Source organism: Argopecten irradians, chromosome 1, assembly GCF_041381155.1.
Source record: "Argopecten irradians isolate NY chromosome 1, Ai_NY, whole genome shotgun sequence".
In the NCBI taxonomy this organism is placed as follows: Eukaryota; Metazoa; Mollusca; class Bivalvia; order Pectinida; family Pectinidae; genus Argopecten; species Argopecten irradians.
Window position 1 is genome coordinate 31617447 of NC_091134.1, and position 27078 is coordinate 31644524.

General features: G+C 35.1%; 2 protein-coding genes across 2 annotated transcripts; one reads left to right on the forward strand and one right to left on the reverse strand.

The window, feature by feature from the left end:
• The first annotated feature begins 626 nt into the window (after positions 1 to 626).
• On the forward strand, positions 627 to 21127 carry LOC138324088 (snake venom 5'-nucleotidase-like). Its single transcript, XM_069269147.1, has 9 exons — positions 627 to 2086; positions 10162 to 10381; positions 10791 to 10979; positions 11798 to 11995; positions 12500 to 12631; positions 13741 to 13863; positions 14387 to 14542; positions 15236 to 15436; positions 17358 to 21127. The coding sequence occupies exons 1-9, from the start codon at positions 1745 to 1747 to the stop codon at positions 17636 to 17638; spliced, it is 1842 nt and encodes a 613-aa protein (XP_069125248.1). The 5' UTR covers positions 627 to 1744; the 3' UTR covers positions 17639 to 21127.
• A 1000-nt stretch (positions 21128 to 22127) lies between these two features.
• Positions 22128 to 27070, reverse strand: LOC138324128 (phosducin-like protein 3). Its single transcript, XM_069269211.1, has 6 exons — positions 26875 to 27070; positions 25586 to 25715; positions 24918 to 25008; positions 24186 to 24329; positions 23252 to 23460; positions 22128 to 22313 (listed from the first exon to the last, which is right to left on the reverse strand). Exons 1-6 carry the CDS (start codon positions 26878 to 26880, stop codon positions 22177 to 22179), a joined length of 717 nt encoding a protein of 238 aa, XP_069125312.1. The 5' UTR covers positions 26881 to 27070; the 3' UTR covers positions 22128 to 22176.
• Positions 27071 to 27078: the final 8 nt, after the last annotated feature.

Sequence of the window (27078 nt, forward strand, 5' to 3'; positions counted from 1 at the left end):
CTCGTTTTACATGTACATTTAGAAGCTTCAGAAAGCTTAGGTAGTGAACACTTAGAAACAGTATATTGTAACTATAATTTCGTCACAGAAGAAGAAAAACCAGGTAAAATTCCAAAAGCAAAAATCACTAATGGAAATACTTCAATGCAAATATTTATACAATTAAAAATGCATTGAAGGACAACTGGGTAATTGAAAAGAATATATTTTGAGTTCACCTGGCAGTTGAGCTCATACCATGACACTTTGGGTATAATCTTCTACCGTTTGTGGGCTTAAGGTCTTTTCTACACGAAAACACCAAACAAATCTTTTATTCATCACATTGTATATTTAATGTTATATATGTATTATATTACATGTGCGTTACATTACATCACTGCCAGCCTTAATGTAATTGTAATTAGTGTCCCATATGTTACGAAGTGATCTGTACGGAGTGAGGTGTACAACGAAGAATAATACTCAATAAAATACCTCCGACAAGGTAATACAGACTTGTTAGTTACAGTGGCATGTGTTTGATATAAAATTCTAGGTTTGGCTGGTAAATAACCTATTACGTAATGGTTGAATATGCTAATCACAATACCCGAAGATTTGTTCGTATCGTCTGTGGGATAGATTGTTGAGTAAAATGCTGGTATTGCTTTGCATTTCATCACTTGCATGTTTGATTACCGATAAGATACATCATTCGTTGGTATCGATTGTCTACTATCTTATCTGATTCTATTGGTCTTTGTAACAGCTGTGTCAGCGGTCAGGGCCTCTCATCCTGATTCTGTAAAACAGCTGGGTAAACTTGACCAGCTAGCCTATTTCGTAGGTCTGGTGTTTCCGTACACTGGATCGGAGTCCACTTGTATAAACATCTGTAAGACGAGGGAAATATCAAGCAATACATTGTCTCTAGGAAACAAAAGGGGCGAGGAAACATCAGTCCGTAAGAAGATTTCTACAAGTGAACACGCAAACAGTATGTACATATAATTGCATATTGATATCAACAGCAATAGCGTTGTTCTGGGATATATGGCGACTTAAGTCTCTTCAGAAATAGTTTAAGGTAGACATGCACACTCTACATAATATGTAATAATGATTAAAAAGAATGATAATATATTTGGGAACATATTAATTATTCTCTTATTTATTCATTTTGCTAACCATCATCAACTTTTCTACCGATATTTCCATATTATCGAGCTCCTGTTAGATCTAGGACTCGCAGTTCAAACTTTCTGATCATCTTCCAATGAGAACCCTATTTATAGCATTAATTAACGTTAAACTCCACTGAGACATCCAGTTGACTGTTTTTCGGTGGGGGTTCTAATTACTCCGCCACAGTTTTCTCATCATTCTAACGATTATTGAGTAATTAATGTTGCTGAATCGCGTGACTCCGTAACGAACATGATAGTTGTAATTTGAATAGGCAATCGAGAGGAGTACTGTTCGTTGATGTTTTGAAACAGACATGCCTTATCTGGACATTTAAACCAGTACACAACAATCATGTACTCCTAATCTACGTACTTCTGGCTAGCCATGACCACATTACCGGCAAACTATTTCGATACCTAGGGACTACTCTGCCGGTTCACTAGCCAGACTATCGCCAACCACAGAGTCTCCTTCGGTACCTAAGGCCTACTGTACGTTAACTAAACTTGGAGTCTCATTCAGTAACTACTAACTAAGTATATAATAGTGACTAGAAAAACTATTACAGCTATCAATGATGCGATATTTTCTCCCGGTTTTCGCCATATTATCTTCGTGTCTGTTTTGGTGTGTTACTTGCTCCTTTAAGTTGGCTATTATCCATACCAATGATATCCACGCACACGTTGAGGAAATGAATAAATACTCCTCGGAGTGCAAACAAGCGGAAAAAGACGAGGGTAAATGCTATGGTGGAATTTCCAGGAGAGTTACAAAAGTGAAGGAACTGAGAAACTCATATCCTGACCACGTTCTGTTGAACGCTGGGGACAACTATCAAGGGACGCTTTGGTTCAGCTATTACAAGGGATCGGTGGCTGCTAAATTCATGCAGGAACTGGAATATGACGCAATGGTGAGTAGTATACAAAAACATATATATATTGCCTATAATGCTGAAACATGTGTTGCTTATATGTTTTTATTAAACTTTAGATAAATATGATTTTATGAATATATGGTCATTTATTATTGAAGTTGCCAAACATATTCCACATGCACATAAAAAAGGTAAATTATTTATCTATATTTCATTATTTTTTTTACCGAAGGTATCTACAGATGAAGTGGTTGTTTTACCTAAATATTGATATCTATTCTCAACTTCATTCATTTGGGTTTCCTATTTCTTTATTCCTCCGTTCAATTGCTAATGAGCTAAAATTTTGATATATTCGTAAAACCTACTCTTTTTAAAACTTCCAATTCAATTCTTTATTACTTTGGCCTATACATTTTGCTACACGTTTACATATGCAACTACATAACCTCACATAGAAAAAAACCACACACACATATATATCGGAAAACGTGAAATATTATTTAACTAGCCAGCTCATTTATTCATTCACGGATTTTATTAGAACGAATATACGTACCCGGCCTACTATACCTTTCGGCCGGGTACGAATTGGCCCCTATGTGTCCTAGTGGAACAGTGCACCCGAAAAACACTCGAGCACAATTTTCTATACTTTTTGTAGGTTTCCAATTATTCTGTGCGTAAACAAGCATTTATATATTATTTTTGTCGTAAACAAACATAAGTACCATTCTTATATCTACCATGCCGCTCACAAAACGTCGTAAATTGTAGACTTGCTGTATAAATTCTCTTCAGAAACGCCTTCATATGTGTATACGCTTAAAAAAAATGTGTCGCTGAAAATTTGATATTTCATATGGTTCATTTTTATGGCCTTGTAGGTAAGTGATATCAAACAAGTACGATTAAATGCAAACAAACGTTTTATAATGGTTTGCATAATCATTACTTTGCTCCATTAGCAGTAATAGGCACCAATTGTAGCTCTAAAGACGACAACATTTTCTGTCTAAAAGTCTTTTGATCAATATTGCAGCTAGGATTTTATCTGCAATGCAGTTTTCGTTTATAACTGAGCTACCTAAATGATGTGTACATGAGTACATGCATATCCATTTGATATGGGAAGATGAACGTGAGTTTGATTATATTACCATTACCAAATACGCTTTGTGATATATATTTATCTGCAGCTGGTTTTGAAAAAGCCGAAAAGCATTTTATTTTTTCAAGTATGACGGCAGATGTCGTATTGGTTTTCCTAACACGATACGGTATTGTGTAGGTAGTGTGATTTGGTGCTGATATAACGATATAGATAATAACACTGAAGATTGACGGTAGGATTGCTATCCATTTCGGGTGACCAAATTATCAACCTGGTGTTTACAGCCATACACACAACTCTTACTTGTTTTTCCCCTCGTAATTCAACTTATCATATTATATGATCTTCTGCTCCAACATTAATCCATTCAAACTACACATATTATTGAAATTTCTTGAAATTGGTCTTCACAACAACTACAACATATAAAAATGTTATCAAATTTCTTAATTTTGTATCTAGCTTTGACAATTGCTTCCTTTTATTTTTGTGTTATTAAATAAATGTGTCTTAAAGTGATGTTTTTGCCACTAGTGTAATTGTACATCAAAATTTTTATTGTGCTCTGATACGCTGTGTAGTATTCCTAACATGTTAGATAATGTTTTACAACGACGCTAATTATTACTGTTTAGAAAATGATTTACCATGATAAGTTAATTTGTCTGTTCTTTATAGAACGATGCACTAGCTCACCAAGGAATTTTTAGGTTAGCATGTCTACACCGGTCACCTGATGTCTAAACCTCCAAAAATATTACTTTGTGACAGCTATGTGAATGAAAAACAGTCTTATCTATTATGTCATATTTCTTGTTTTTATTTATGGTGAAAGTATATGGGGAATAGTTATTTTCCTTCTTAAGACTTCTATAATATGTCCTTCCTACAATCAATCCTCTTAACTACTGATTCATCAACTTTTAATTTCATTATAAATGTACATGATAGATTTTAAGAGCACTACTACTAACCGATGACGACCGAACATATATCTGCTTCCTTCCATTTGCGTATGATTCGGAAACGAGATCATTTTATTGCGCAGTTAAGTTGAGTATGCTTAATGGTGGCGATTTATCAACTCGAGAATGTGATATCACCCTAGACCGAAGGCCAAGGGTTATATCACTTTCGAGGGTAGATAGATAAATATAGGATCTTACATGAGTGTCCATTTCATTTCATCATTATATATAGGATCTTACACGAGTGTTCATTTGATATATTAGATCTTACAGTGTATATGGATCTTACACGAGTGTTCATTTGATATATATAGGATCTTAACGAGTGTTCATTTGATATATTAGATCTTACAGAGTGTTCATTTGATATATATGAGGATCTTACAATGAGGATTCTTATATATCTACATGAGTGTTTCATTTCATATATATAGGATCTTACATGAGTGTTCATTTGATATATGTAGAATCTTACATGAGTGTTCATTTCATATGAGACTTTATGAATCGAGCAAAAAATTAAAACTTCGAGACGAGCTCAAAAAATCTCATATGAAATGAACACAAATTTAAGATACTTTTTATTATATATGTAAATAAGCACACAAATTTAAGATACATGTACTTTTTATTATATATGTAAATAAGCTACATAAAGAATTTCACGTCAAAATATATTTCGAAAATCCAGCAGAGGCAGCCATTTTGTCTCGCTGCCCTCGTTATCCTGACGTCACGTCATTTTTCCTTAAAACATTTTAGGTCATCTGACCCGAAGGGTCAGGATGATCTATTGTCATCATGCACCGTCCGTCGTCGTGCGCCGTGCGCCGTCCGCCGTGTGCCGTGCGCCGTCCGCTGTCGGCTGTTCGCCGTCGGCCGTGCGCCGTCCGCTGTGCGTAAACTTTTCATTCAAACGACTTCTCAATAACCGAAAGGCCCAGGGTACTGACATTTGGCCTGTAGCATGCTAAGATGAAGGACTACCAAGTTTGTTCAAATGAATGACCTTGACCTTCATTTAAGGTAGCAGGGATCAAATAGGCTAAAATCCTTTAAACAACTTCTTGTGAATAACTAAGAGGCCTAGAGACCTGATATTGAGCCTCTCACATGCTAGGATGAAAGGCTATCAAGTTTGTTCAAATCAATGACCTTGATCTTCATTCAAGGTCACAGGGGTCAAAAATGCTAAAATCTTTAAACGACTTCTTCTCAATAACCAGAAGGCCCAGGGTACTGATATTGGGCATGTAGCATGCTTGGATGAAAGGCTACCAATTTTGTTCAAATGAATGACCTTGATCTTCATTCAAGGTCACAGGGGTCAAAAAGGCTAAAATCTTCAAACGACTTCTCCTCAAGAACCAGAAGGCCCTGGGTATCAATATTAGGCCTGTATCATGCTGGGATGAAAGGCTACCAAACTTGTTCAAATGAATGACCTTGACCTTCATTGAAGGTCACAGGGGTCAAATAGGCTAAAATCCTTTAAACAACTTCTTGTGAATAACTAAGAGGCCTAGAGACCTGATATTGTGCCCCTGATATGCTGGGATGAAGGGCTACCAAGTTTGTTCAAACCAATGACCTTGATCTTCATTCAAGGTTGCAGGGGTCAAAAATGCTAAATTTTTTTAACGACTTCTTCTCAAGAACCAGAAGGTTCAGGGTATTGATATTGGGCCTGTAGCATGCTTGGATGAAGGGCTACCAAGTTTGTTTAAATGAATGACCCTGACCTTCATTCAAGGTCACAGGGATCGAAAAAATCTTTAAACGACTTCTTCTGAAGAATCGGAAGGCCAAGTGTACTGATATTGGGCCGGTATCATGCTGGGATGAAAGGCTATCAATTTTTTTCAAATGGATGACCTTAACCTTTATTCAAGGTCACCGAGGTCAAATAGGCTAAACTCTTTAAACAATTTCTTCTCAAGAACCAGAAGGCCCAGGGTACTGATATTGGGCTTGTAGCATGCTGGGATGAAAGGCTACCAAGTTTGTTCAAATGAATGACCTTGACCTTCATTCAAGGTCACAGGGGTCAAATAGGCTAAATATTTACACGACTTCTTGTGAATAACTTAGAGGCCTAGACCTGATATTGGGTCCCTGACATGCTGGGATGAAGGCCTACCAAGTGTGTTCAAATGAATGACCTTGATCTTCATTCAAGGTCACAGGGGTCAAAAAAGCTAAAATCTTTAAACTACTTCTTCTCAATAACCAGAAGGCCCAGGGTACTGATATTTGGCATGTATCATGCTGGGATGAAGGGCTACCAAGATTGTTCAAATGAATGATCTTGATATTCCTTTAAGGTCACAGGGGTCAAGTAGGATAAAAATTTTAAACGACTTCTTCTCAAGAACCAGAAAGCCCAGGGTACTGATATTGGGCCTGTAGCATGCTGGGATGAAGGGCTACCAAGTTTGTTCAAATGAATGACCTTGACCTTCATTCAAGGTCACAGGGGTCAAATAGGCTAAAATCTTGAAATAACTTTTTTTTGTGAATAACTAAGAGCCCTAGAGACCTGATATTGGGCCTGTGACATGCTGGGATGAAGGACTACCATATTTGTTTTAAAATAAATGACCTTGATCTTCATTTAGGATCACAGGGGTAAAAATGGCTTAAATATTTAAATGACTATGTTGTATTGTGCCAATAGTCAGATGATCGTTATGGCCCATGTGCCTCTTGTATTGTTCTGTCTGAAGTCACAATGAATATCCAGCCAATGAAAATCGTGCCAGGTCATATTACACTAATGACATACGCAAAAATATTAAACGGCCGAAATCACTGGATATCAGGGGGAATGGATATATATACATGCGTGTATCTCCTCTCCATGATTATGAGGGACCCCTCTCCCCGGTATTGAGTAGTCCTCTTAAATAATTCAAAGAGAAAAATGAAGGCTGATAATATCAATAAAATAGAGAAAAAAACACACCACGTAATACATTTCACTAATTATTTTAAAAAATATCTGACAAAAATATACAAACAAATATTGGAAGGATCACATTGATTCCAGTAAACATGCTGCTCTCCGTCACGTCTCGCTGAATGATGACGTGACAATAGATCTTATACATCATGGAAATTCCCTTTACGCTTCCTGTGCCCATTGGAATCTTATATCAACCTGTGAAGAGAATGTGGCGTCCTTTTACATGACGTCACAATGCAAAATTTCTATATTTGGGCACGACCTGGGGATTTGGAATCTTATATCGTCCCGGAAGGACTTCACATGCATAGTTCGGAATTTTCTGGTGGATATCGTGTTGTATCATAGCGGAAAAGTGTAGTTTCAGCCAATCAGGAGTGAGCAAAACACACAGCAATGTAATAATACGAATTTATTGCATCAACATGCGTCAGAAGTCTTTTGCCTTTTGACAAGCCTTTCGGACTTTCTAGGAAACATGATTTGCTTACCTTCAAAACTGTCCCAATCACCTATAGAAACATCAAACGATGACAACATTAATATAAAAATCAATACATGTACTTATATGTCTACAGACAACTGGAGAATGTAAGGGTTTTGAATCTTGTTATCATCATCTATAAGGAAACGTTATATTGACCTGGATTTCACTGTTCTTATACATAAACGAAATGGAAACTTTGATTTCTCCAAGCACTAGTTACTTGTATGTGATCAATAGAATGGTATACTTGATGCTCTTTAAGATCTTACATTATTCACTCAAGACTCTTTTTAATAAAGTCATTACGGATAAAATGTCACATTAGATAATTGCTCAACAAAACCCAAAATACTTCAATTAGCGCTCATGTCCTTTTTGATCAGTATCTTTCATATAACATACGTTTTTTTTCTGTTTAAAGTACCGCATAAACAAAATCCTTCTTTTCATGATGTTTCGAGAAATGAAGAATTGCATTTTCATATTTCGCGATTGCGAACGTAAAATCACAAGAGAGAATAGAGCTAGAAATTAAGCTGTTAAAATCAGATAATCCCTATCTCTATCCTATACACATTTTACATATACGTTTACCTATAATTAGCCTACAACTATCTTGTAAAGCTATGTGTAGCTATGTACTAAGAACACATGGATTATGAAGTTAAGCGAATACAAATGTTTATATGCCGACACACGAACTCAGAATCCTATCTACACTGTTTAGATTGCTTGATCACTAACATATGCTAGCTCTATAGAATATGGCCTGGTCATCAAAAATAACATTATTTAAACAAAATGTTATATGTAAACGCATGAGCTAACTAGTTTATATTTAATGAGTGTTATCTATTTAGAACGTGCTAACGACATAATCCAGTCATTTTATGATAAAAACGAGTATAACCTCAATTCAAACTTATATTTTAAAATTAAAATTTGTATCTTATTTCCCCCCCTTTTGGTTGCAAATATCAGAATGTCATTCATTCATGTTATCGTGGCTATGGGTGAAGTGAATCTGTAAATATCCGATTAGACAAAAAATCGAAATGAGGTACATGGACGAAGTCTTAATATCAAACTTTAATGCTTTTTGTGGTTAACCTCTATAATTTCATTCTGCTTTTCGCCACCATAAGACGTCGTTAAGGTTAAACGAGATAACTGAAAGAACTACTATATACAAAGATAATGCGAGCGAGTTGGTCCACATTAAAGAAACTAATTAGTGTAATCACAGATGAATTTCCTAGTTGCATGGAAACCACGTAGACATTAACCTGTTAACCCTGACAAGATAGTAAGTACGCGTTGATGATGCGTCTACCTATGTTCATAAAGATGACCTCAATGTTAAGGATGTCAACCAACCCATATCAAAGGAATATTGAGAGTTTCAAATACAAACATGTATCAAGATGTCATATGCTCTCAAAGATTATGCTACTATAATTGAAGATTATGCTTCTATAATTGCATATTTTATCTTTATACTGGGATTTTACTCACTGACCCATTTGGCAGCCATTTTGAAAATATGTGTCTTCGTTTTGAGTATCAAGCGAAAATTTGTTTTACTTCACTTGTTTTTAATTAAATCATCAATGCGATAGGATGTTTAGCTGTTTTGAGATATGCTGTATATATTTACTAGGTTCATTATTATTAAAGCATGTGGTAACTGATACATTTTCGCACTTTATTTTTACGTTTTAGTATAATTTGAGCACTTGAATTATACCCAAAACTATTGAGGCAAAAAATTAAGCATACGGACCCCCTATTTTTTACCTGTTTTAGAAAGACCAAACTCTTCCCCCTTTATATATGAAAAATGTTTGCTATTTGTTTTTTCCTATAAAGCTATCAAAATCGGTTGCAAATAGTGCATTTTTAACACTTGTAGAGTAAATGTAAATATACACTTTTTAATTTGATTTTTATCCAAAAGAAATACCAAGTTCTACCTTGCTCCAGACACTTTTATCGCTAAGGCCATGTTTTAAATGTATCATGTGACTCGTGTCTGAACTTCAACTGAAAAAAATATCATCGAATTTTTGTGTTGTTAAGGACTTAACTGCAAACACATGAGTATGTGTTTTGGGACGAATTTTAAAAAGACCCTGTAGACAAAATACATTAATCAAATGGAACACTCTTTTGATTGACATTTATTCTCCAGATTTAACGCATAACGTTATCTCGACAAGGAAGTAGCAAAATAGAGGGGGAAAAAAAGAAGAAAAAAAACCATTGTCGTTTTGCGATAAAGTTGATATAAATGGTACGCCTTACAAAGTAATGTAACTATATTGATAGCCTCTTTGATGTTCTTAATTTGAAAGCTATACAGTAAAATTTCATATGTATTCATATTTACATTAAAATACAAATATTTAGGATTCCTTATAGTAGAAGTCCAATTTGTATAAGTAGATCAAGAACACGTGTTCTTGTTCGTGTTCTTGAAACCCACTACGCTGTTGCTGAATGATGTGTTCGACATTCTTTCGGAAACGTATATTGTTCGTTGCTTTTGTACATACGTCTTGTTCTTGTTATATTCAGGCTGTTGGTAACCACGAGTTCGATAATGGAGTTGCTGGATTGGTACCATTCATTGACAACGTGACGTCAGTGTTTCCTGTGCTCAGCTGTAGTCTTGACCTGTCTGGTGAACCCAGACTAAACGGCAAAATAGGCAATCATACAATACTGAAGGTAAAGGGACAGAAAATAGGAGTCATTGGTTACACGACTGAAGAAACATCGTTCATTTCTAATGCAGGTTTGTTGTAATTTAATGATAGCTTTTCAGACTCTTTTTACATCATTGTCAATTTATATAAATCTTTTTGAGGACTGAGAATTTATCAAGCCTCATTATTCTCATAAAATAATGCTTTTGCTGGAAATTTGTTTCGTCTTTGACATGTGTTATACTTTTCTACAAGAAGAATAACACTTTAGTCTAATACATGAAGTAAAATAGAACAGAAATCAAGAAAATACTTATACTTAGAAAAAATTCACACTGGATGAAACTGATTCTAAACACAAAGGAATTATTTTTTGAAATAAATGTATTTCTTGTGAACTGCTTCCAGACACATAATGGCAGTGATTCCGAGCAACTTTAAAATGTATCGATATACAGAAAATTACTAGTGCAAGTATTATATTCCCTCTGTCAACAGATAAAACAGTTAAGTTTAGAAATGTTGTGGAATCTGTGAGGGCAGAGGTACAGAAATTGACCAATCAAGGGATCGACAAGATCATCGGACTTGGTCACTATGGTTACGGGAATGACATGAAACTTGCAGAGGAAGTAGAAGGCTTAGACGTCATAGTTGGCGGACACACTCATACATTCCTGTATACCGGTTAGTATATTTAAGCACATCCTGTTTACCGCGACTGTTCCAATGATTTCGTATAATGTTCCTCTATATCCTCAAATTTTTTAATAAATATTTAAATCGTGGACTGCTCAAATTCATTATAACAAGTTTTTTTCACTTTTGCTTTATTCAATGATTTTATATAATTATGTAATCCTAACGTTATGTGAAAAAAACTAATACTGTAATCCCACTTTCTTTCGTGTGCGATTTATTTATTTAAATTTGCGAAAGGTTATCTCTGTGAACTGATATCTTCCACAATTCTTGAAAAAATAAATTCAAAAATATTTCTATCTAAATTTAAAACTTAAAACTTATAATTAATCTCTGCGAAAATGTTTTGAAAAAGAAATCGCGAAACCATCAATTTTGGGTTTCATAATAGACATATATTTCAGTTTTGTCACCCATTACAAAAAATGTTGCCAGACTCAATTCCGAATCATTGTGTCATTCTGTTGTCTGTTGGCTCGACGCCTATAGATATAAAAGACGATAAATCGTCAGAATATCTAGGAATGTTGCTGCTTTGAGCATGACTGATTACAAAGTCGATACAAATATTTGGTACCCCTGACGTCCCTGATGAGTCCTGAAAGGACACATCATTATTATATTCTTAAAAACAATAAAATTGTTTCTTTACATCCTTGACGAATCGTAGAAATGTCAAACAGTTGTATGGTGCCACTAATACCACTGACACGCCATATATAGTTCAAACCAGTGGTTCAGTCTTACATGTGCAACTATATTTTACGTGGTTCATCATACATCTACCATACGGATTAATACAGGTACCCCTCCATCAAATGACAAACCGGAGGGACCATACCCGACAGTGATCACGAAGGATAATGGAGAACAGACATTGGTAGTACAGGCCTATTGGTCCGGCAAGTATCTCGGTTTCATTGACGTGACGTTTGACGACAGCGGTAGGGTCACAGAATGGGAGGGTGCACCTATACTACTGGATAACTCGGTTGCTAAAGGTAAACTCTAGTGGAAGATTCAGTGAACTCGTCAACTTTCGATATGCCTTTATAAACTGTTGATCGTAGAAGACCTGTCAGGAAAGATAAAATGTCATTTGACCTTTCCAATACAAAGTTTCTATGGGAATATAAATATATATCGTGTTATAAGTTTGGTTTATAGAAATTGAAAATAAAATTTAAATTTTAGTTTCACTGGGATTTTACTGTCCTTGTTTTATACAGAAAGTAAAAAATGATACACCAGGTACTCATCTGATGTTTTTTCCTGCTTACTGGTCATAACAAGCATCCTTGACCTATTTAAATCGATAACGTTACATTGATAAAACAAAGAATAAAAAATGTGACAAACTATATAAACTTGAATAGAAAATCCAATGTAAAGTATACTAATCAATTTGTGTTCTCGATTTTTGAATATAGAACAGGTCTAACAGTATACAAATGTCGATTACGTTATAAACAAAATTGACGATCATTTTGCTGATCTCAATACAGATCCCGCCACGGAGGCTGAGGTTGCCCAGCTATTGGAACCCCTGATCCGTGAGAAAGGTGTCGTGATGGGGAACACGGCAGTGTACCTCGAAGGAAGCAGTAGTGTATGTCGACTGCGAGAGTGCAACATGGGTATACTATACATCATTTTAATCACTTTTTTATATCACCTCCACCTTCAAACGCAATGTTTCATCCTCGTCATAGTTTCGTTGTTCATACATATTGTCTTCGTTTTCGACTAGCCTTGCTCAGACACTCAAATAAGCAACACAATTTTGCAAACAAAATGCAATCCCAGTAGAGTAAACAAATCTTGAATGGATCCGAATAGATTTCTTTCAGCTTTTAAATTTGCAAGACAAATAATAAAGGGCATATAGTATGGTTGTAAAGAATACACGGCAGACGACACGAATTGGGTTGTTTGTTACACGACATACCGTACATAAATCAATTAATCAATGACATCAAAATCAAGCGAAACGATTAAAAAGGGACGTCGTCTCTACAGTGGCCAAATAGGGACAATGGACAAGTGTGCGAAAGGAACCTATCATGGAGCGGAAATTATTGTAGAAAGATGACATAGGGTATTACTTAAAGATGCTCCACCGCCGACAGAGCATAAATGATATTAATCATTTGAACAATAATTGGTGTTTAATCGTGTATATATGTGCATAATTAACACAAAAAAATAATATAAGATAATTTGTTTCGCCTTTTGTGCATGCGCAATCAGTACATCATTCCATATAGGATATAGTGTCACGGAATTTTTTCGGTATGCAATTAATTATTTTTCATATTTTTAACTTGAAATAAAATTAGAAGCTCAAACTTTTCAATGGTGGTAATGGTGTAAAGTAAGTAACTTTTATAACTGAAGAAAAATACTAAATCGTCTGCTCCTGTTTTTTATAGTGAAAAAAATACAATTTGTCAGCGGTGGAGCATCTTTAAATATTTCCATTAGTATCATTCGTCGGAAACAGCAACTTTTACTAGATTGACCTTTGTTGAAACAGCAAATTGTCTTGATAAATTGTAACACATACATCCTGACTTGGTTTAACAGCGGTAGATGAATGGAATCCAAGACCAGGCTGCCGTCAAATCATCGTCGTCTGCTGAAAGGCAAACTTTGACGTGCCATCAAAGTTAAGACGATATTTGATTAGATTCAATATTGCCAAATATTTATTGAACCTGATATTGACATTATTTTGCCCTTAAAGGTAACTTAATAACCGATGGAATGGTGGACTACTTTGTCGGACGACAGACTGACAACGTGTCATGGACTGAGACTTCAATAGCCATAACTAATTCAGGCGGAATTAGAGCACCCATCGAGCAAGGTAAGACGGATGCAAACACCATTACCAAGTCAGGTAAAATCATAGCACCCATTGAATAATGTAAGAAAGCATGTAAAATCAGAGCGCCCATCGAACAAGGTACAAAATCATCGTACTTGATAACAATACACACATGAACATATTTCATTTTTAAGGTGTAAAAACCCTCCCAAACTGTTCTTAGAAGGTATTATAAGGTAGATTTATCTGATACAGAAAACAACAATGATAATAGTATATGGATTACTTGAAAAGTAATGTTTTTGTTTTTTTTTTTTTTTAATATCGATTCCTGTGGGTTTGGTTCGAAAAGACCAATGTGTAATTTTGCTCAAATTCAACGGATGTAAGTTTACATAATATTCAGCACGTTAATTTTCTTTCCTATCAGATATCTGTGTATGGCAGAAATTTATAATTTCATACAAATTCCTGTCCTAGAAAGACGATCTGTCGATAGTCATACAAGATTTATCTAATTTAAATATTTTCATTTTCCCTCACATCTTACTCTTTGTCACAGGTACTATCACCCGTGGAGACCTGTTGACACTGATGCCGTTCGGAAATAGCGTCGACGTGATTGATATAAAGGGCAAATATCTGCGTCAAGCATTAGAGCACTCCGTGGAAAATTATGATCCTGTCAGCAAACCTGGCGCATTTCTTCAAATGTCAGGTAAACAAACAAACATTAGATATCAGGAACAACAAAAATTTCAGAACTAAAGATTATGACACGCTTCTTTGTCAACAATTGATTATATGAATTAAATGTAGGTTATTGATTGTTGAATGCACGGTCTATACGAGCATAGCACTTGTAAGATCGGATTGCGGTATAGTTTTAGGAAAGGTGAAAATATAAGGAAACCCTAATAAAGAAATGTTAACTTTCGAAAACATCGGAGAGGAGATATTATGTTATGGTTGGAACACATGAGTATTAAGAAAAGGGGAAGAATGAAATTGTAGAATGCTATAGGAAAGAATTTTAGTTCCGGAAAGAAAGAAATAACCATCGGAAATATAGAAAATTTGAAGAAAAAAAATATAGGAAAACATATGGCAAGCTATAAGGAAGTTTAAAGAAGGGAATTGGAAAGGGTGAATAATGCTTTATAACAAGTAAGTCTGACAGACATCATTCTAGAAAATTTTTAAATAACATGAGCTGTTGGAGAACAGCAAAGCTCGCCTATTCAGTTTAACATTTATGATGACTTAAGCTTAAACAATTGACGAAACAGAAACTTGCTCAAAAACTTTAACGTGAAATGGGATGCCAACGCTGACGCCGACGCCGGGGTGACAACATTAGCTCTCCCTATTCTTCGAATAGGCGAGCTAAAAAGTCCTTATTTATCGACAGGTCTTTTGGTCAAGTATAATCTTGGCAAACCTAAAGGTCAAAGAGTTGTGTCAGTAGAAGCCAGGTGTAGGAAGTGCAGTATCCCTGATTATAGCCCTTTGGTTGACACTGATGTATACAGAGTGGCTGCACTAGCTTTCACAATCAAGGGAGGAGATGGTTACTCTGTGTTCCAGCACCACGAGAACTGGTACCAATACAGTAAGTGTGTCGGTCACGATGTACTCAAATAGTAGCATTCGATAGGTGTTACTAATACAGTAAGTGTGTCGGTCACGATGTACTCAAATAGTAGCATTAGATAGGTGTTACCAATACCGTAAGTGTGTCGGTCACGATGTACTCAAATAGTAGCATTAGATAGGTGTTACTAATACAGTAAGTGTGTCAGTCACGATTACTCAAATAGTAGCATTAGATAGGTGTTACCAATACCGTAAGTGTGTCGGTCACGATGTACTCAAATAGTAGCATTAGATAGGTGTTACTAATACAGTAAGTGTGTCGGTCACGATGTACTCAAATAGTAGCATTAGATAGGTGTTCCTAATACATTAAGCGTGTCGGTCACGATGTGCTCAAATAGTAGCATTACATATGTGTTACCAATACAGTAAGTGTGTCGGTCACGATGTACTCAAATAGTAGCATTAGATAGGTGTTACTAATACCGTAAGTGTGTCGGTCACGATGTACTCAAATAGTAGCATTAGATAGGTGTTACTAATACCGTAAGTGTGTAGGTCACGATGTACTCAAATATAAGCATTAGATAGGTGTTACTAATACAGTAAGTGTGTCGGTCACGATGTACTCAAATAGTAGCATTAGATAGGTGTTCCTAATACATTAAGCGTGTCGGTCACGATGTGCTCAAATAGTAGCATTACATATGTGTTACCAATACAGTAAGTGTGTCGGTCACGATGTACTCAAATAGTAGCATTAGATAGGTGTTACTAATACAGTAAGTGTGTCAGTCACGATGTACTCAAATAGTAGCATTAGATAGGTGTTACCAATACCGTAAGTGTGTCGGTCACGATGTACTCAAATAGTAGCATTAGATAGGTGTTACTAATACAGTAAGTGTGTCAGTCACGATGTACTCAAATATTAGCATTAGATAGGTGTTACTAATACAGTAAGTGTGTCGGTCACGATGTACTCAAATAGTAGCATTAGATAGGTGTTCCTAATACATTAAGCGTGTCGGTCACGATGTGCTCAAATAGTAGCATTACATATGTGTTACCAATACAGTAAGTGTGTCGGTCACGATGTACTCAAATAGTAGCATTAGATAGGTGTTACTAATACCGTAAGTGTGTCGGTCACGATGTACTCAAATAGTAGCATTAGATAGGTGTTACTAATACCGTAAGTGTGTAGGTCACGATGTACTCAAATATAAGCATTAGATAGGTGTTACTAATACAGTAAGTGTGTCGGTCACGATGTACTCAAATAGTAGCATTAGATAGGTGTTCCTAATACATTAAGCGTGTCGGTCACGATGTGCTCAAATAGTAGCATTACATATGTGTTACCAATACAGTAAGTGTGTCGGTCACGATGTACTCAAATAGTAGCATTAGATAGGTGTTACTAATACAGTAAGTGTGTCAGTCACGATGTACTCAAATAGTAGCATTAGATAGGTGTTACCAATACCGTAACCGTGTCGGTCACGATGTACTCAAATAGTAGCATTAGATAGGTGTTACTAATACAGTAAGTGTGTCAGTCACGATGTACTCAAATAGTAGCATTAGATAGGTGTTACTAATACAGTAAGTGTGTCGGTCACGATGTACTCAAATAGTAGCATTAGATAGGTGTTACTAATACCGTAAGTGTGTCGGTCACGATGTACTCAAATAGTAGCATGAGATAGGTGTTACTAATACCGTAAGTGTGTAGGTCACGATGTACTCAAATAGTAGCATTAGATAGGTGTTACTAATACAGTAAGTGTGTCGGTCACGATGTACTCAAATATTAGCATTAGATAGTCGTTACCAATTAATTATTTTGTAATAGAGCAATATGTGCTGGGTATACATATATCCCATGCGTTGGCATGCTATTCATACTATCAATTTTTCCCCGTTATTTTTAGATTTATTAGATATTGAAGTGCTATCGAACTACCTAAAGAAATTCAACCCAGTAACGGCTGGCGTAGAAAGGCGAATACAGTTTGTAAATTCAACACATACAACCGATTCACCATCGACATCGACGATATCGACATCAACAGCAAAACGATCCACATCGAACTCGGTATCTTCGTCAAGATTGCCACACGAAACAGTTCCACCATGTCAAGTTGGAGGAGCTAGTCAGCTAGTCATCAACCCATTAGTACTGTGTATTCTCATAATACTTGTTGTGCTTTAGTGTGTTTTGGGGAGTAAATCACGTGGGGGAATGGGGGATGCATTGTATTTATTAACATTCCTGGAAACTGACTGTTTTTCCACTATTACCTGTAGTTACATCATTTTAAGTTTAGATTTGGTTTCAATACAAAAATAGGGTTGTGTCTAGTCTTAAAACACTAGGTTTCTAATATTTCAGTTGGCAACTGGCGATTATTTTTTTATATTGACGTTTAGTGAAGCGTCTCGTTCTGTTCTGACCTATCCAACTTGAATATGCAAACGAGAACATAAGACTTTCTCTAGTTCGTAAAGAATTATTAATATAGACGCCAACTTTTATGCAATTAGTTTATGATTTTTTTTTACATTTTTAAATCGACGTCGTTATACTAAACAAGAGGCCCATGGGCCTTAACGGTCACCTGAGTTAGAATATATAATTAAACAAATAATGAAACAAATTAAAGACATATAAACACTATATGCTGGGCCTTGAAGTTGGTCAGTGATTTATAAATTTGACTTTTTAGACAATGAAGAGTATTTGCTTCCATCAAACCTGTGAATTTAGAGGTATTTTTTGAAATTTTAATCATTTTGACCCTGTTTGGTCCTGCCCCTCTGGTCCCCCAGGGGGTCATCGAGGACGGATATGGTTGTTAAAATGCTATTACTTAGGCTAATAATTCTAATCAAGTATGACTCATTTCCTACGAAAATTGGGCAAACAATGTTCACAAATATGTTTTTCCTATATAAACTAAAGTAAACTTGACCCCTTCCCAGGGGGTAAAGTGAGACCCCAAGGTCATATAATTCACAATTTTTATAAAACATCTTAAGACCTTTCCATCTATAATTATTTGATTCTACTATATCCAGAATTTTAGAAGATATTTGAAGTTTTAGCCTACCGTAAAAACTTGTATAATTTGCGCACCAGTGTAATTTGCGCAGGTACTTTTTAGGGCTGAAAATGCTGAAAAAAATCTACTATCAGTATATTTTGCGCATCAAAAATTTTGGGAAAAAACGATGTCCAGGGAGTCCCAAAATCGATGTATGAAGGTGACAATTTCAATGCAAAATATGCCCCTAAAATGCTTGACAACTTGCACAAAGAAGTGTTGTATTAAGAAAAAATAACATATTAAAACCGCATCGTGTTTGTTTTCTTTTATTGGCCACCTTAACCTGAAACTAAAATATCTTGCAGATGTCTAAAACATCGGCGGTCCGGTCCGCCGTACTCCGTGCACATGTCAATGTTTTGAGATATTACACATGAATAGTAATCAGGAACATTTAAAAAGATTTGAATCTATTTGTTTAAAATTGTCAATTAGTGTGTTTGAGATCATTAACAATCAACAACAATCGGCTAGCGGATACGTATGTTAGCTTGCAACAATCACATTGCGAGTAAACTCACTACCTGTACGGTACCAGATCCAAGCTGATGGCTAATTATATTTATCAATACGGTTGAATATGTCACTAACCTTGTAGCTTGTTAATTCTGCAGTAATAAAATTGCAAACCACTTATTGAAAGTCCTAATTATAGGTCAGTTTAGGCATCTTATAAATTCCACGTGTGTTTTGACTTTTTGCACACGGCCTACAGCTGGGCCCTACGTAAGGTTTCATGTGCAAAGCTGATGGCTAATTATATTTATCAATACGGTTGAATATGTCACTAACCTTGTAGCTTGTTAATTCTGCAGTAATCAAATTGCAAACCACTTATTAAAAGTCCTAAATATAGGTCAGTTTAGGCATCTTATAAATCCCACGTGTGTTTTGACTTTTTGCACACGGCCTGCAGCTGGGGTATACGTATTTGACCCTTTTTAGCCCCGCCCCTCTGCCCCCAGGGGGTCGGCCAGGACCAATGTGGATATGATATTTAAATGCTATCTCAGGCTAATAATTCTAACCAAGTTTGACTCGTTTCCAATGAAAATTGAACAAAACATACTCATAATTGTGTTTTTCCTATATAAACTATAGTAAACTTGACCCCCTCCCCAAGGGGAAACAGGAAGAAACAGGAGACCCCATGGTCATATAACTTACAATTTTTATAAAAAAAACTTTAAGACCTTTTCATCTATAAAGTGTATTTGTTTATACCATTTCCAGAATTTTAAAAGAATATTTTTGAAGTTTTAGCCTATTTGACCTTTTTTGGCCCCGCCCCACTGCCCCCAGGGGGTGGGCCTGGACCAATATGGATATGATATTAAAATGTTATCTCAGGCTAATAATTCTAACCAAGTTTGACTCATTTCCAATGAAAATTGAGCAAAACATGCTCATAAATGTGTTTTCCCTATATAAACTATAGTAAACTTGACCCCCTCCCCAGGGGGAAACGTGAGACCCCAGGGTCATATAATTCACAATTTTTGTAAAGGACCTTAAGACCTTTCTATTTATGAAAAGTATTTGATTCTACCATTTCCAGAACTTCAGAAGAAGATTTTTGAAGTTTTAGCCTATTTGACCCCTTTTGACCCCGCCCCTAAGGCCCCTGGGGGTCAGTCATAGAAAATTTGTTAATAGGATTAAATGGCCATCTCATACTGATAATTCTGACAACATTGGACTCATTTCCTATTACAAATGACCTAATAATGCGCAAAAATGTGTTTTCCCGATATAAACTATAGTAAACTTAACCCCCTCCCCAGGCGGAAACTAGAGACCCCAGGGTCATATAATTCACAATTTTTGTAAAGGACCTTAAGACCTTTCTATCTATGAAGAGTATTTGATTCTACCACATCTGTGAGTAGAGAAGAAGATTTTTGAAATTTTACTCAATTTTACCCCTTTTGGCCCCTCCCACAGCCCCCTGGGGGGTGGGGACCATATAATTCACAATTTTGATTGGCCTTATGCCTAAGAAGGTTTCTGCAAAATTTCATTGAAATTGCTTCAGCAGTTTTGGAGAAGAAGTCGAAAATGTAAATTGTTTACGGACATACGACGGACGACGACAGCCAAAAGGCCATTAGAATAGGTCACTTGAGACTTCGTCTCAGGTGACCTAAAAAACAAATTGAGTAAAAAACGTTTCATTACAAAGAGTCTACGAATGCTACTTTCGGAGAAATAAAAAGTGCCTGTAAAAATCACCCAGTAAATAGAAAGTGATCTTTTTAACCAATAGGTTGTCTTTAAGCAGTTAAAATTGTATGAAAGTTGTCCACTTGCGAAAAAATGGTCTTTTTAAACAAGTGGTTATTATACAGATACATTGTATATGTGGCTGTTAGGTTTTGTGATTCACTAGTCTATAAAACAGTTTATGTTCTAAAATTTACTAGACCAAAATCTGTTTACTGCCTTTATCTTCATGAGATAAATAATACTTAGAATCAAGTGAACTTTCAAATAAGGTTGTTTGTATTAGTTGGTTAAATGGATACTTGGAGGATATGATTTTTTTCCAAATGACATGAGTGTATACTTCTATTAAAATGTGTTCTGAAATAAAATATTGTTTGTTATATTTTTGAGTGCATAAAATATTTTAAATTCCCTCTATCGTATCAACACATAATATCATTATCTAAAACATTGAGGGGTGCAGAAAGTGCAGATGAAGTTCTCCCCAGCCTGGTAACCTGTCGATGGGCTGTTAAAACACAAACAAACCTGTCCTTCGACAAGCGTTCAAAGTGATCAATTGAATTTTTAATAAGCTGCAGAAATATCATATTGGGCAACTTAATGTTGTGGTCAGTGATTTGATAGTGGAAACCAGGGTCATCATATAGCCTACATGTACTGCATATTGTTTAGACCTTGCCATGTATTAGTGAGGATCAGAGACTTGATCTTTGACCTGAAGTATGTGTAGATGAAGAAGCAACAATTTCATCAAATGAATGAGCTTGACCTTCATTCAAGGACAAATAAATTGCAACAGGTGTTTGAACTACTTCTCTTATATCATTATTTCATAGGAGACACACAGAAATATTACCTTTGGCCTGCAGTATATATGCATACAACTTACAAGCTTAAAAAAATTCTAAGTCGTTTTTTCCTGATAAATGACTTTGGCTTTTTTTCCAGTTAAAATGGTCAAGTAGGCTCAGACTTTATTTTGTTTCTTCAATTTTTGAAGAGGTGAGAGACCTAGAATTTGATTTAAAGCATGATGTCAAGAAAAGCTTCAAAGTTTATTCAAATGAAATATCTTGGCATTCATTCAAGGTCACAAGGGTCCAAATGAACTAAAACCTTACAAACACTTCCCATAATGCATTGTGTAAAAAGCCTGGTTGTATGTCAGTAGTGACGCTACAGAGAACCCAACCAAGTTGATTCAAATGAATGTTCAAAACATCAACAGCACAGGACCAGGAGTCCAATAAACCCATTACATTTACCTGAATTAAAGGCTCTAATGAAAGAGCTCTATTCAAGAAATATTGCAATGGCCGGTGATGCAAACATTACATAAGAATGATAAAATCAAGTCTTTGAAAGTTCTGATTAATATAAAATTTATTTATAAAACCTATGCTGCCTGTATGCCCTACCAGTCGTTCTCATCGTCACTGTCTATTGCACTCTCCCTTACGGCTCGACTCATCACATCATCCACTCCCTGTTTAGGGGGACCCTCAAGATCTGTTTTTAACACTCCGTTTTGTGATAGTAACCATTCCAATTCTGTTGAGAGAAAGAAAAAACTTTTTTGAGAAACGAGATGCCATCAATCTGCACAAAAAATTTGAAATGAAAAGATACATAATACAACATCTCCCCTTCATACATAGAACATACATTCTTGAATTAGAAGACTTCAAATGTGTATTCGGGGGTGAATGTGAGTGAAGTAGCACCTCTTGTTATTCTGATGCAGTACATGGTGTACCTAATGCTACTGGCCACACAGTTTTTCAGTTGGGATTAAGCTACATCGATATGCACCTTTAGATCTATTGATGCATTGAGTGAATAAGAAATACAGATATTTTACATGCTATGTTTCATTCTATGGTGCATCAATGAGTGTAATGGAATTTGTTACTTTTTCAAAGATGAAACAGTTTATTTAAGGCCACATTCCACTGAAAATCATTGGTCGTTATGTTTAAGATAAACAAATTTTATCATCAGATGACAGCCATTTTTTTTATTAATATAGCCACATTAGTCATGGTCATTTAAATGCTTTAGTCAGGGTCATTTAAATGCTTAGAAGAGGCATCTGTTATAAATCCAGATAAATCATGATAACTACAATGTTGCTATGAAACTATCATCTTAAAGCAGTTTATTTCAACAACTGACATTTAAAGCCAGAATTTCACATTACATTTCAATGTTAATGTTTAATTTGTTACTAAACATTGAAAAGGTCATTAATATAGTAACTTAAAAGAAATAATGATGTTAATGCCACAAACTATATCAACATTGATGAGATGGCAACCATTCAAGAAACAAAATATTCTGGAAATAAAGACTCTTGAGACATTTTTTAATTCAAGGAGAAGCCACAGATTTTAAACCATAAAAAACATTGTTGCTAAAAGAAAATATTGCAGCAAGAGCTGGAATTTTTTATGTCGTTAAATACAAAATCTATTGATCATACTACTCACCATCTCTTTTAAAATTCATTCCTCCAAAGTTATGTGGCCCCACCCATTGTTTCTTCATTTCACCATCAGTGTACACAAAAATAGTTGGTAAGTTTTTGTCAGGATAATTAGGAATGCACACACTCGACACACTTTTCACAAATTTCACATCTGGGAATTTTCTAGCTAATTCCATCATATGTTGATTTATTAACGTACATAAAGGAATTCTGAAAGAAAAAGAAACAGAAAATGAATGAAGGCGATACAAACAATTCAGAGATCACAAACAATGAATAAAAAAGAAGCATAAATAAACCATCAAACACCTTTTTTGTTTCACTTTTGGTAGATTGATTTGTATGTACATTTGTACTTTACATGCCATAACTTTTCTGGAACTTATACATGTAGTTGACTTGTACATGTTGATATGATGATTTAAGAACATCTAATTCTACAAATACTGAAAGGATATTTAAAATTACATTATCTGTGTATGAAAAGGTGACAGATTATTTGGATTGAATACATTATGGGAAAACTTGAATAGCAATGCAGGACCCCAATAAAACACTCTGAGTTTCCAATAGAAACAGGGATGGTAACAAAATAAGTGATGCAGAAGTCTCAAGGAGGGGAGGTAACCTGTTTTAGTTTACAACAATGAAGAGAGATGGAGACACTACTAGGCAGAAGGGTGATAAGAAACTAAAGATGTAGACTTCTGACTAAGGGGAGATAATCTTTTTAATTTACAACAATGAGAAGACTGAACGGAAGGAGATTTCTAATGAAGTGGAGATAACCTACCCTGTTTTACACCAATGAAGATGGACAGAGACTCCAGTGGGAAGAAGAATGGTAACAACCTTCTCTGGTTAGCGTAAAAATTGTACATGCATGATTTTGTACCTAACCAGAGGGGGGTGGGGGAGATACACATGTAACTTACCCTGGTTTATAAACATGAAGGACGACCCAGACACCATCTCCTGCTTTGTTGATTTCTCGGACCCAGTCCTCCTTTGTTATTTCTAAAACACTTCCAAACTTGGACTTTGCTGCTGCTGCCTTCATTTCTGCCATTCTTTGTCTCCTATTAACACAATAATGTTAAATTCAGACATTTTCTTTCGTTATGGTTTCATTGGTTGATTTTAAAACTGATAAAATAGGAAATAGATTTGATGTGTAAGACAATTATAGAGTTATCTGCCCTTTGGGAACATGTTTATTACAACATCATGATAGCGAATTCAGAGAAAATTGCACAAGTTTCACTAACAATGTAATGACAACAGAATTTGTACCAACTAGTAAGGGCAAATAACTTGGTAATATGCAAGGACAAAATAACTTTGATGAGGAGATTCATGTTTGCTTATCTATATGCATGCTATATTTAGTATAACAGGCAACTTAGCACTTGAAAGCAGACTATACAATTAAAACCTAAAACTGTACCTGGTAGCTCTGGAAAATATTGTATTGATGGGTTATCTTTAGTCAGAATTTGTTCTTTTATAATTTCCACAACCAATTGTAGGGTTGTCATTTCAAAATTTTAATAATTTTCAAAGTCTAAGATCTTTTATACAACCAAAAGAAATATCAATACAAAGATATGAAAGATGATATTGTCTATAACCTGTTTGAAATTCACATCTCTTGATTTATTAATTACCTGTATGCTTCAAATATTCGTTCCTCTTCTTCATCAATATCATCTTCTTTATCTTCAAGTTCATCCAGTGACATGTCGCACAAATCTTTTCCTGTAAATGAAAAATTTAATATAACTTACCAGCTAGGTTTCAAGAAAGTTATAGAGCAGAAATTTAGTATGAAAATTAATAAACACTACTTGAATAAAATGCATTGTTTGGCATGAACAAATTATGGTATCCAATCCACTGTACTTATATAGTTATAATTATCATATAATGTAATGAATTACTAGTAATCCTTTGAGTCAAGATTAATCAATTTGAAGTTTGTAACACTTTGAAAAATCAAATGAACTTTAAGTTAGCCTGATGTATTATTGAATTTATTATTGATATCATATTTTTACTGGTAGGAAAAAATATGAGGTACCGGTGCATAATTTCAATACTATAATTATTTTAATTTCAGCACCCTAAAACTGTTTCAACCAAAGTAATATAATGTCCTGTATTATCCAGAAAATATATTTTTAAAATTTTCATTCAAGGACGGCCTCCTCTGTATAATGTACAAGTAATTGTGCTTGTTCCTTGTGTTTGATTTTTTTCAATTCATGTTTTTTTTTTCTCTTTGTATATATTATATGATGATAGTCTGTACATTATAACTCAAATTCATTCCAACCTCTTGCTTTATCTTGGATGGTCTGTTCCAACATATGAACAACATCATCTTCTGTTACTTCTTGTTCCTTCTCAGGAATAATTCCTTTTGCTCGTAAAATATCATTCCATTCTGTATCTGCATTTGGGTCCTGTGCAACAAATATTACTTGAAATATTCACACTAGTAAATAAATATATATATTAGTTATATGTAAGGATCCTGTGTTACATGGCACATAATTATAACACTCATATATTATTTCTTTGACCCAATTTAAACGTTATAGGTTTACATTTTAGCTTAAAAAATGATTTTTTATGATATACAGTACACACCACAGGGACATGGCACAAATTTCTTACCAACAATATCTATTTATAAGGGCATGAAGTGCGAAGCACTTCTAAGGTAACATGTACATGAAAATATAAGAAAAAACGTAATCTTCAAAATTCAATCCTACACAGCTGACAGCTTCAGTTTGCGGCCACCATTATTTTATCCACTTAAAAAATCCCATCAAAGTGAATGCGAAGCTTGAAATCAGCTCATTATATAATCAAGCGATTCATATGCTTTTAAGGTCCGACGAAAGTAATCTCCATCTGGCAGAAGCAAAGTGTTGGTCTTTATTTGCAAGGGTTCAAGTGAAAGAGTACCTGACCAAAAACGGCATAATTGTTACAGAAACAAAAAAATCTTTCTTCTCTTATGTGGATTTCCTTCTCAAATGGGGTTTTTGGGACAAAGATAGAGTGTGAATATATGAATAAAAAATAAACAGAAAATTTGGCTCTGTTATTTCCATAAATTGAACTTTTTTACATTGCATAATTAATGCTCACTGAAACATCTGGGGGCTCCCTTTAAGGCATTGCCTTCAGTCATATTATATATTATGGTATCAAGAGCATGAACTCTTCAGTAGAGAAAACAGACATATTTTTTCAATCCATAATTTCAATACCCCTTTTAAATTTGTGTTTGGTCCTTGTGATATTCACTTTTATTAGTACCGGTACTACAAAACACTTGTACATGTGTATTGTACGTAACAATATAGGAGAGTAATGGAAATGTGAAATGTTGAACTTAATATTAGAACTACATTAAGTCCTCTTTTATGTGGTTAACATCTAATTTTATAACATGATTAGACATAATATGTATTAACAATTCACAATCAAAGGCATAAACTAGCACACTGGTGCAGTGATCCCCAGCCTCAGGCATCAGCTGTCAGTGATCAGGATCCGGATTTTACAATACATGTGTATTGCACGTTTTAAACTATCTGTAAGTATTACCTGCATCTTGCTGGATTATTCGGTCTTCTGATACCGGTGTTACTTTGGTTCTGCAATAAATACCCTTTTTTGAATCTACCCTGTTCGATTCTGTCACTTCTCAAAATAACGTCTACTCGCGTTAGTCATTTAATCTGGGAATCGTGTGTAATGTGAACACTTCCTTATATGGGCTGGGCAACAAAGTCAGTGTCAAGCAAAAGC

Coding starts and splice junctions, on each gene's coding strand:
- LOC138324088 (XM_069269147.1), top strand. CDS start 1,745: ATGATGCGATATTTTCTCCCGGTTTTCGCCATATTATCTTCGTGTCTG. Junction 2,087..10,161: donor AACTGGAATATGACGCAATG/GTGAGTAGTATA, acceptor TGTTATATTCAG/GCTGTTGGTAACCACGAGTT. Junction 10,980..11,797: donor TCATACATTCCTGTATACCG/GTTAGTATATTT, acceptor GGATTAATACAG/GTACCCCTCCATCAAATGAC.
- LOC138324128 (XM_069269211.1), bottom strand. Junction 24,330..24,917: donor CGAATATTTGAAGCATACAG/GTAATTAATAAA, acceptor TTGTGTTAATAG/GAGACAAAGAATGGCAGAAA. Junction 22,314..23,251: donor AATGAATTTTAAAAGAGATG/GTGAGTAGTATG, acceptor TTCTCTCAACAG/AATTGGAATGGTTACTATCA.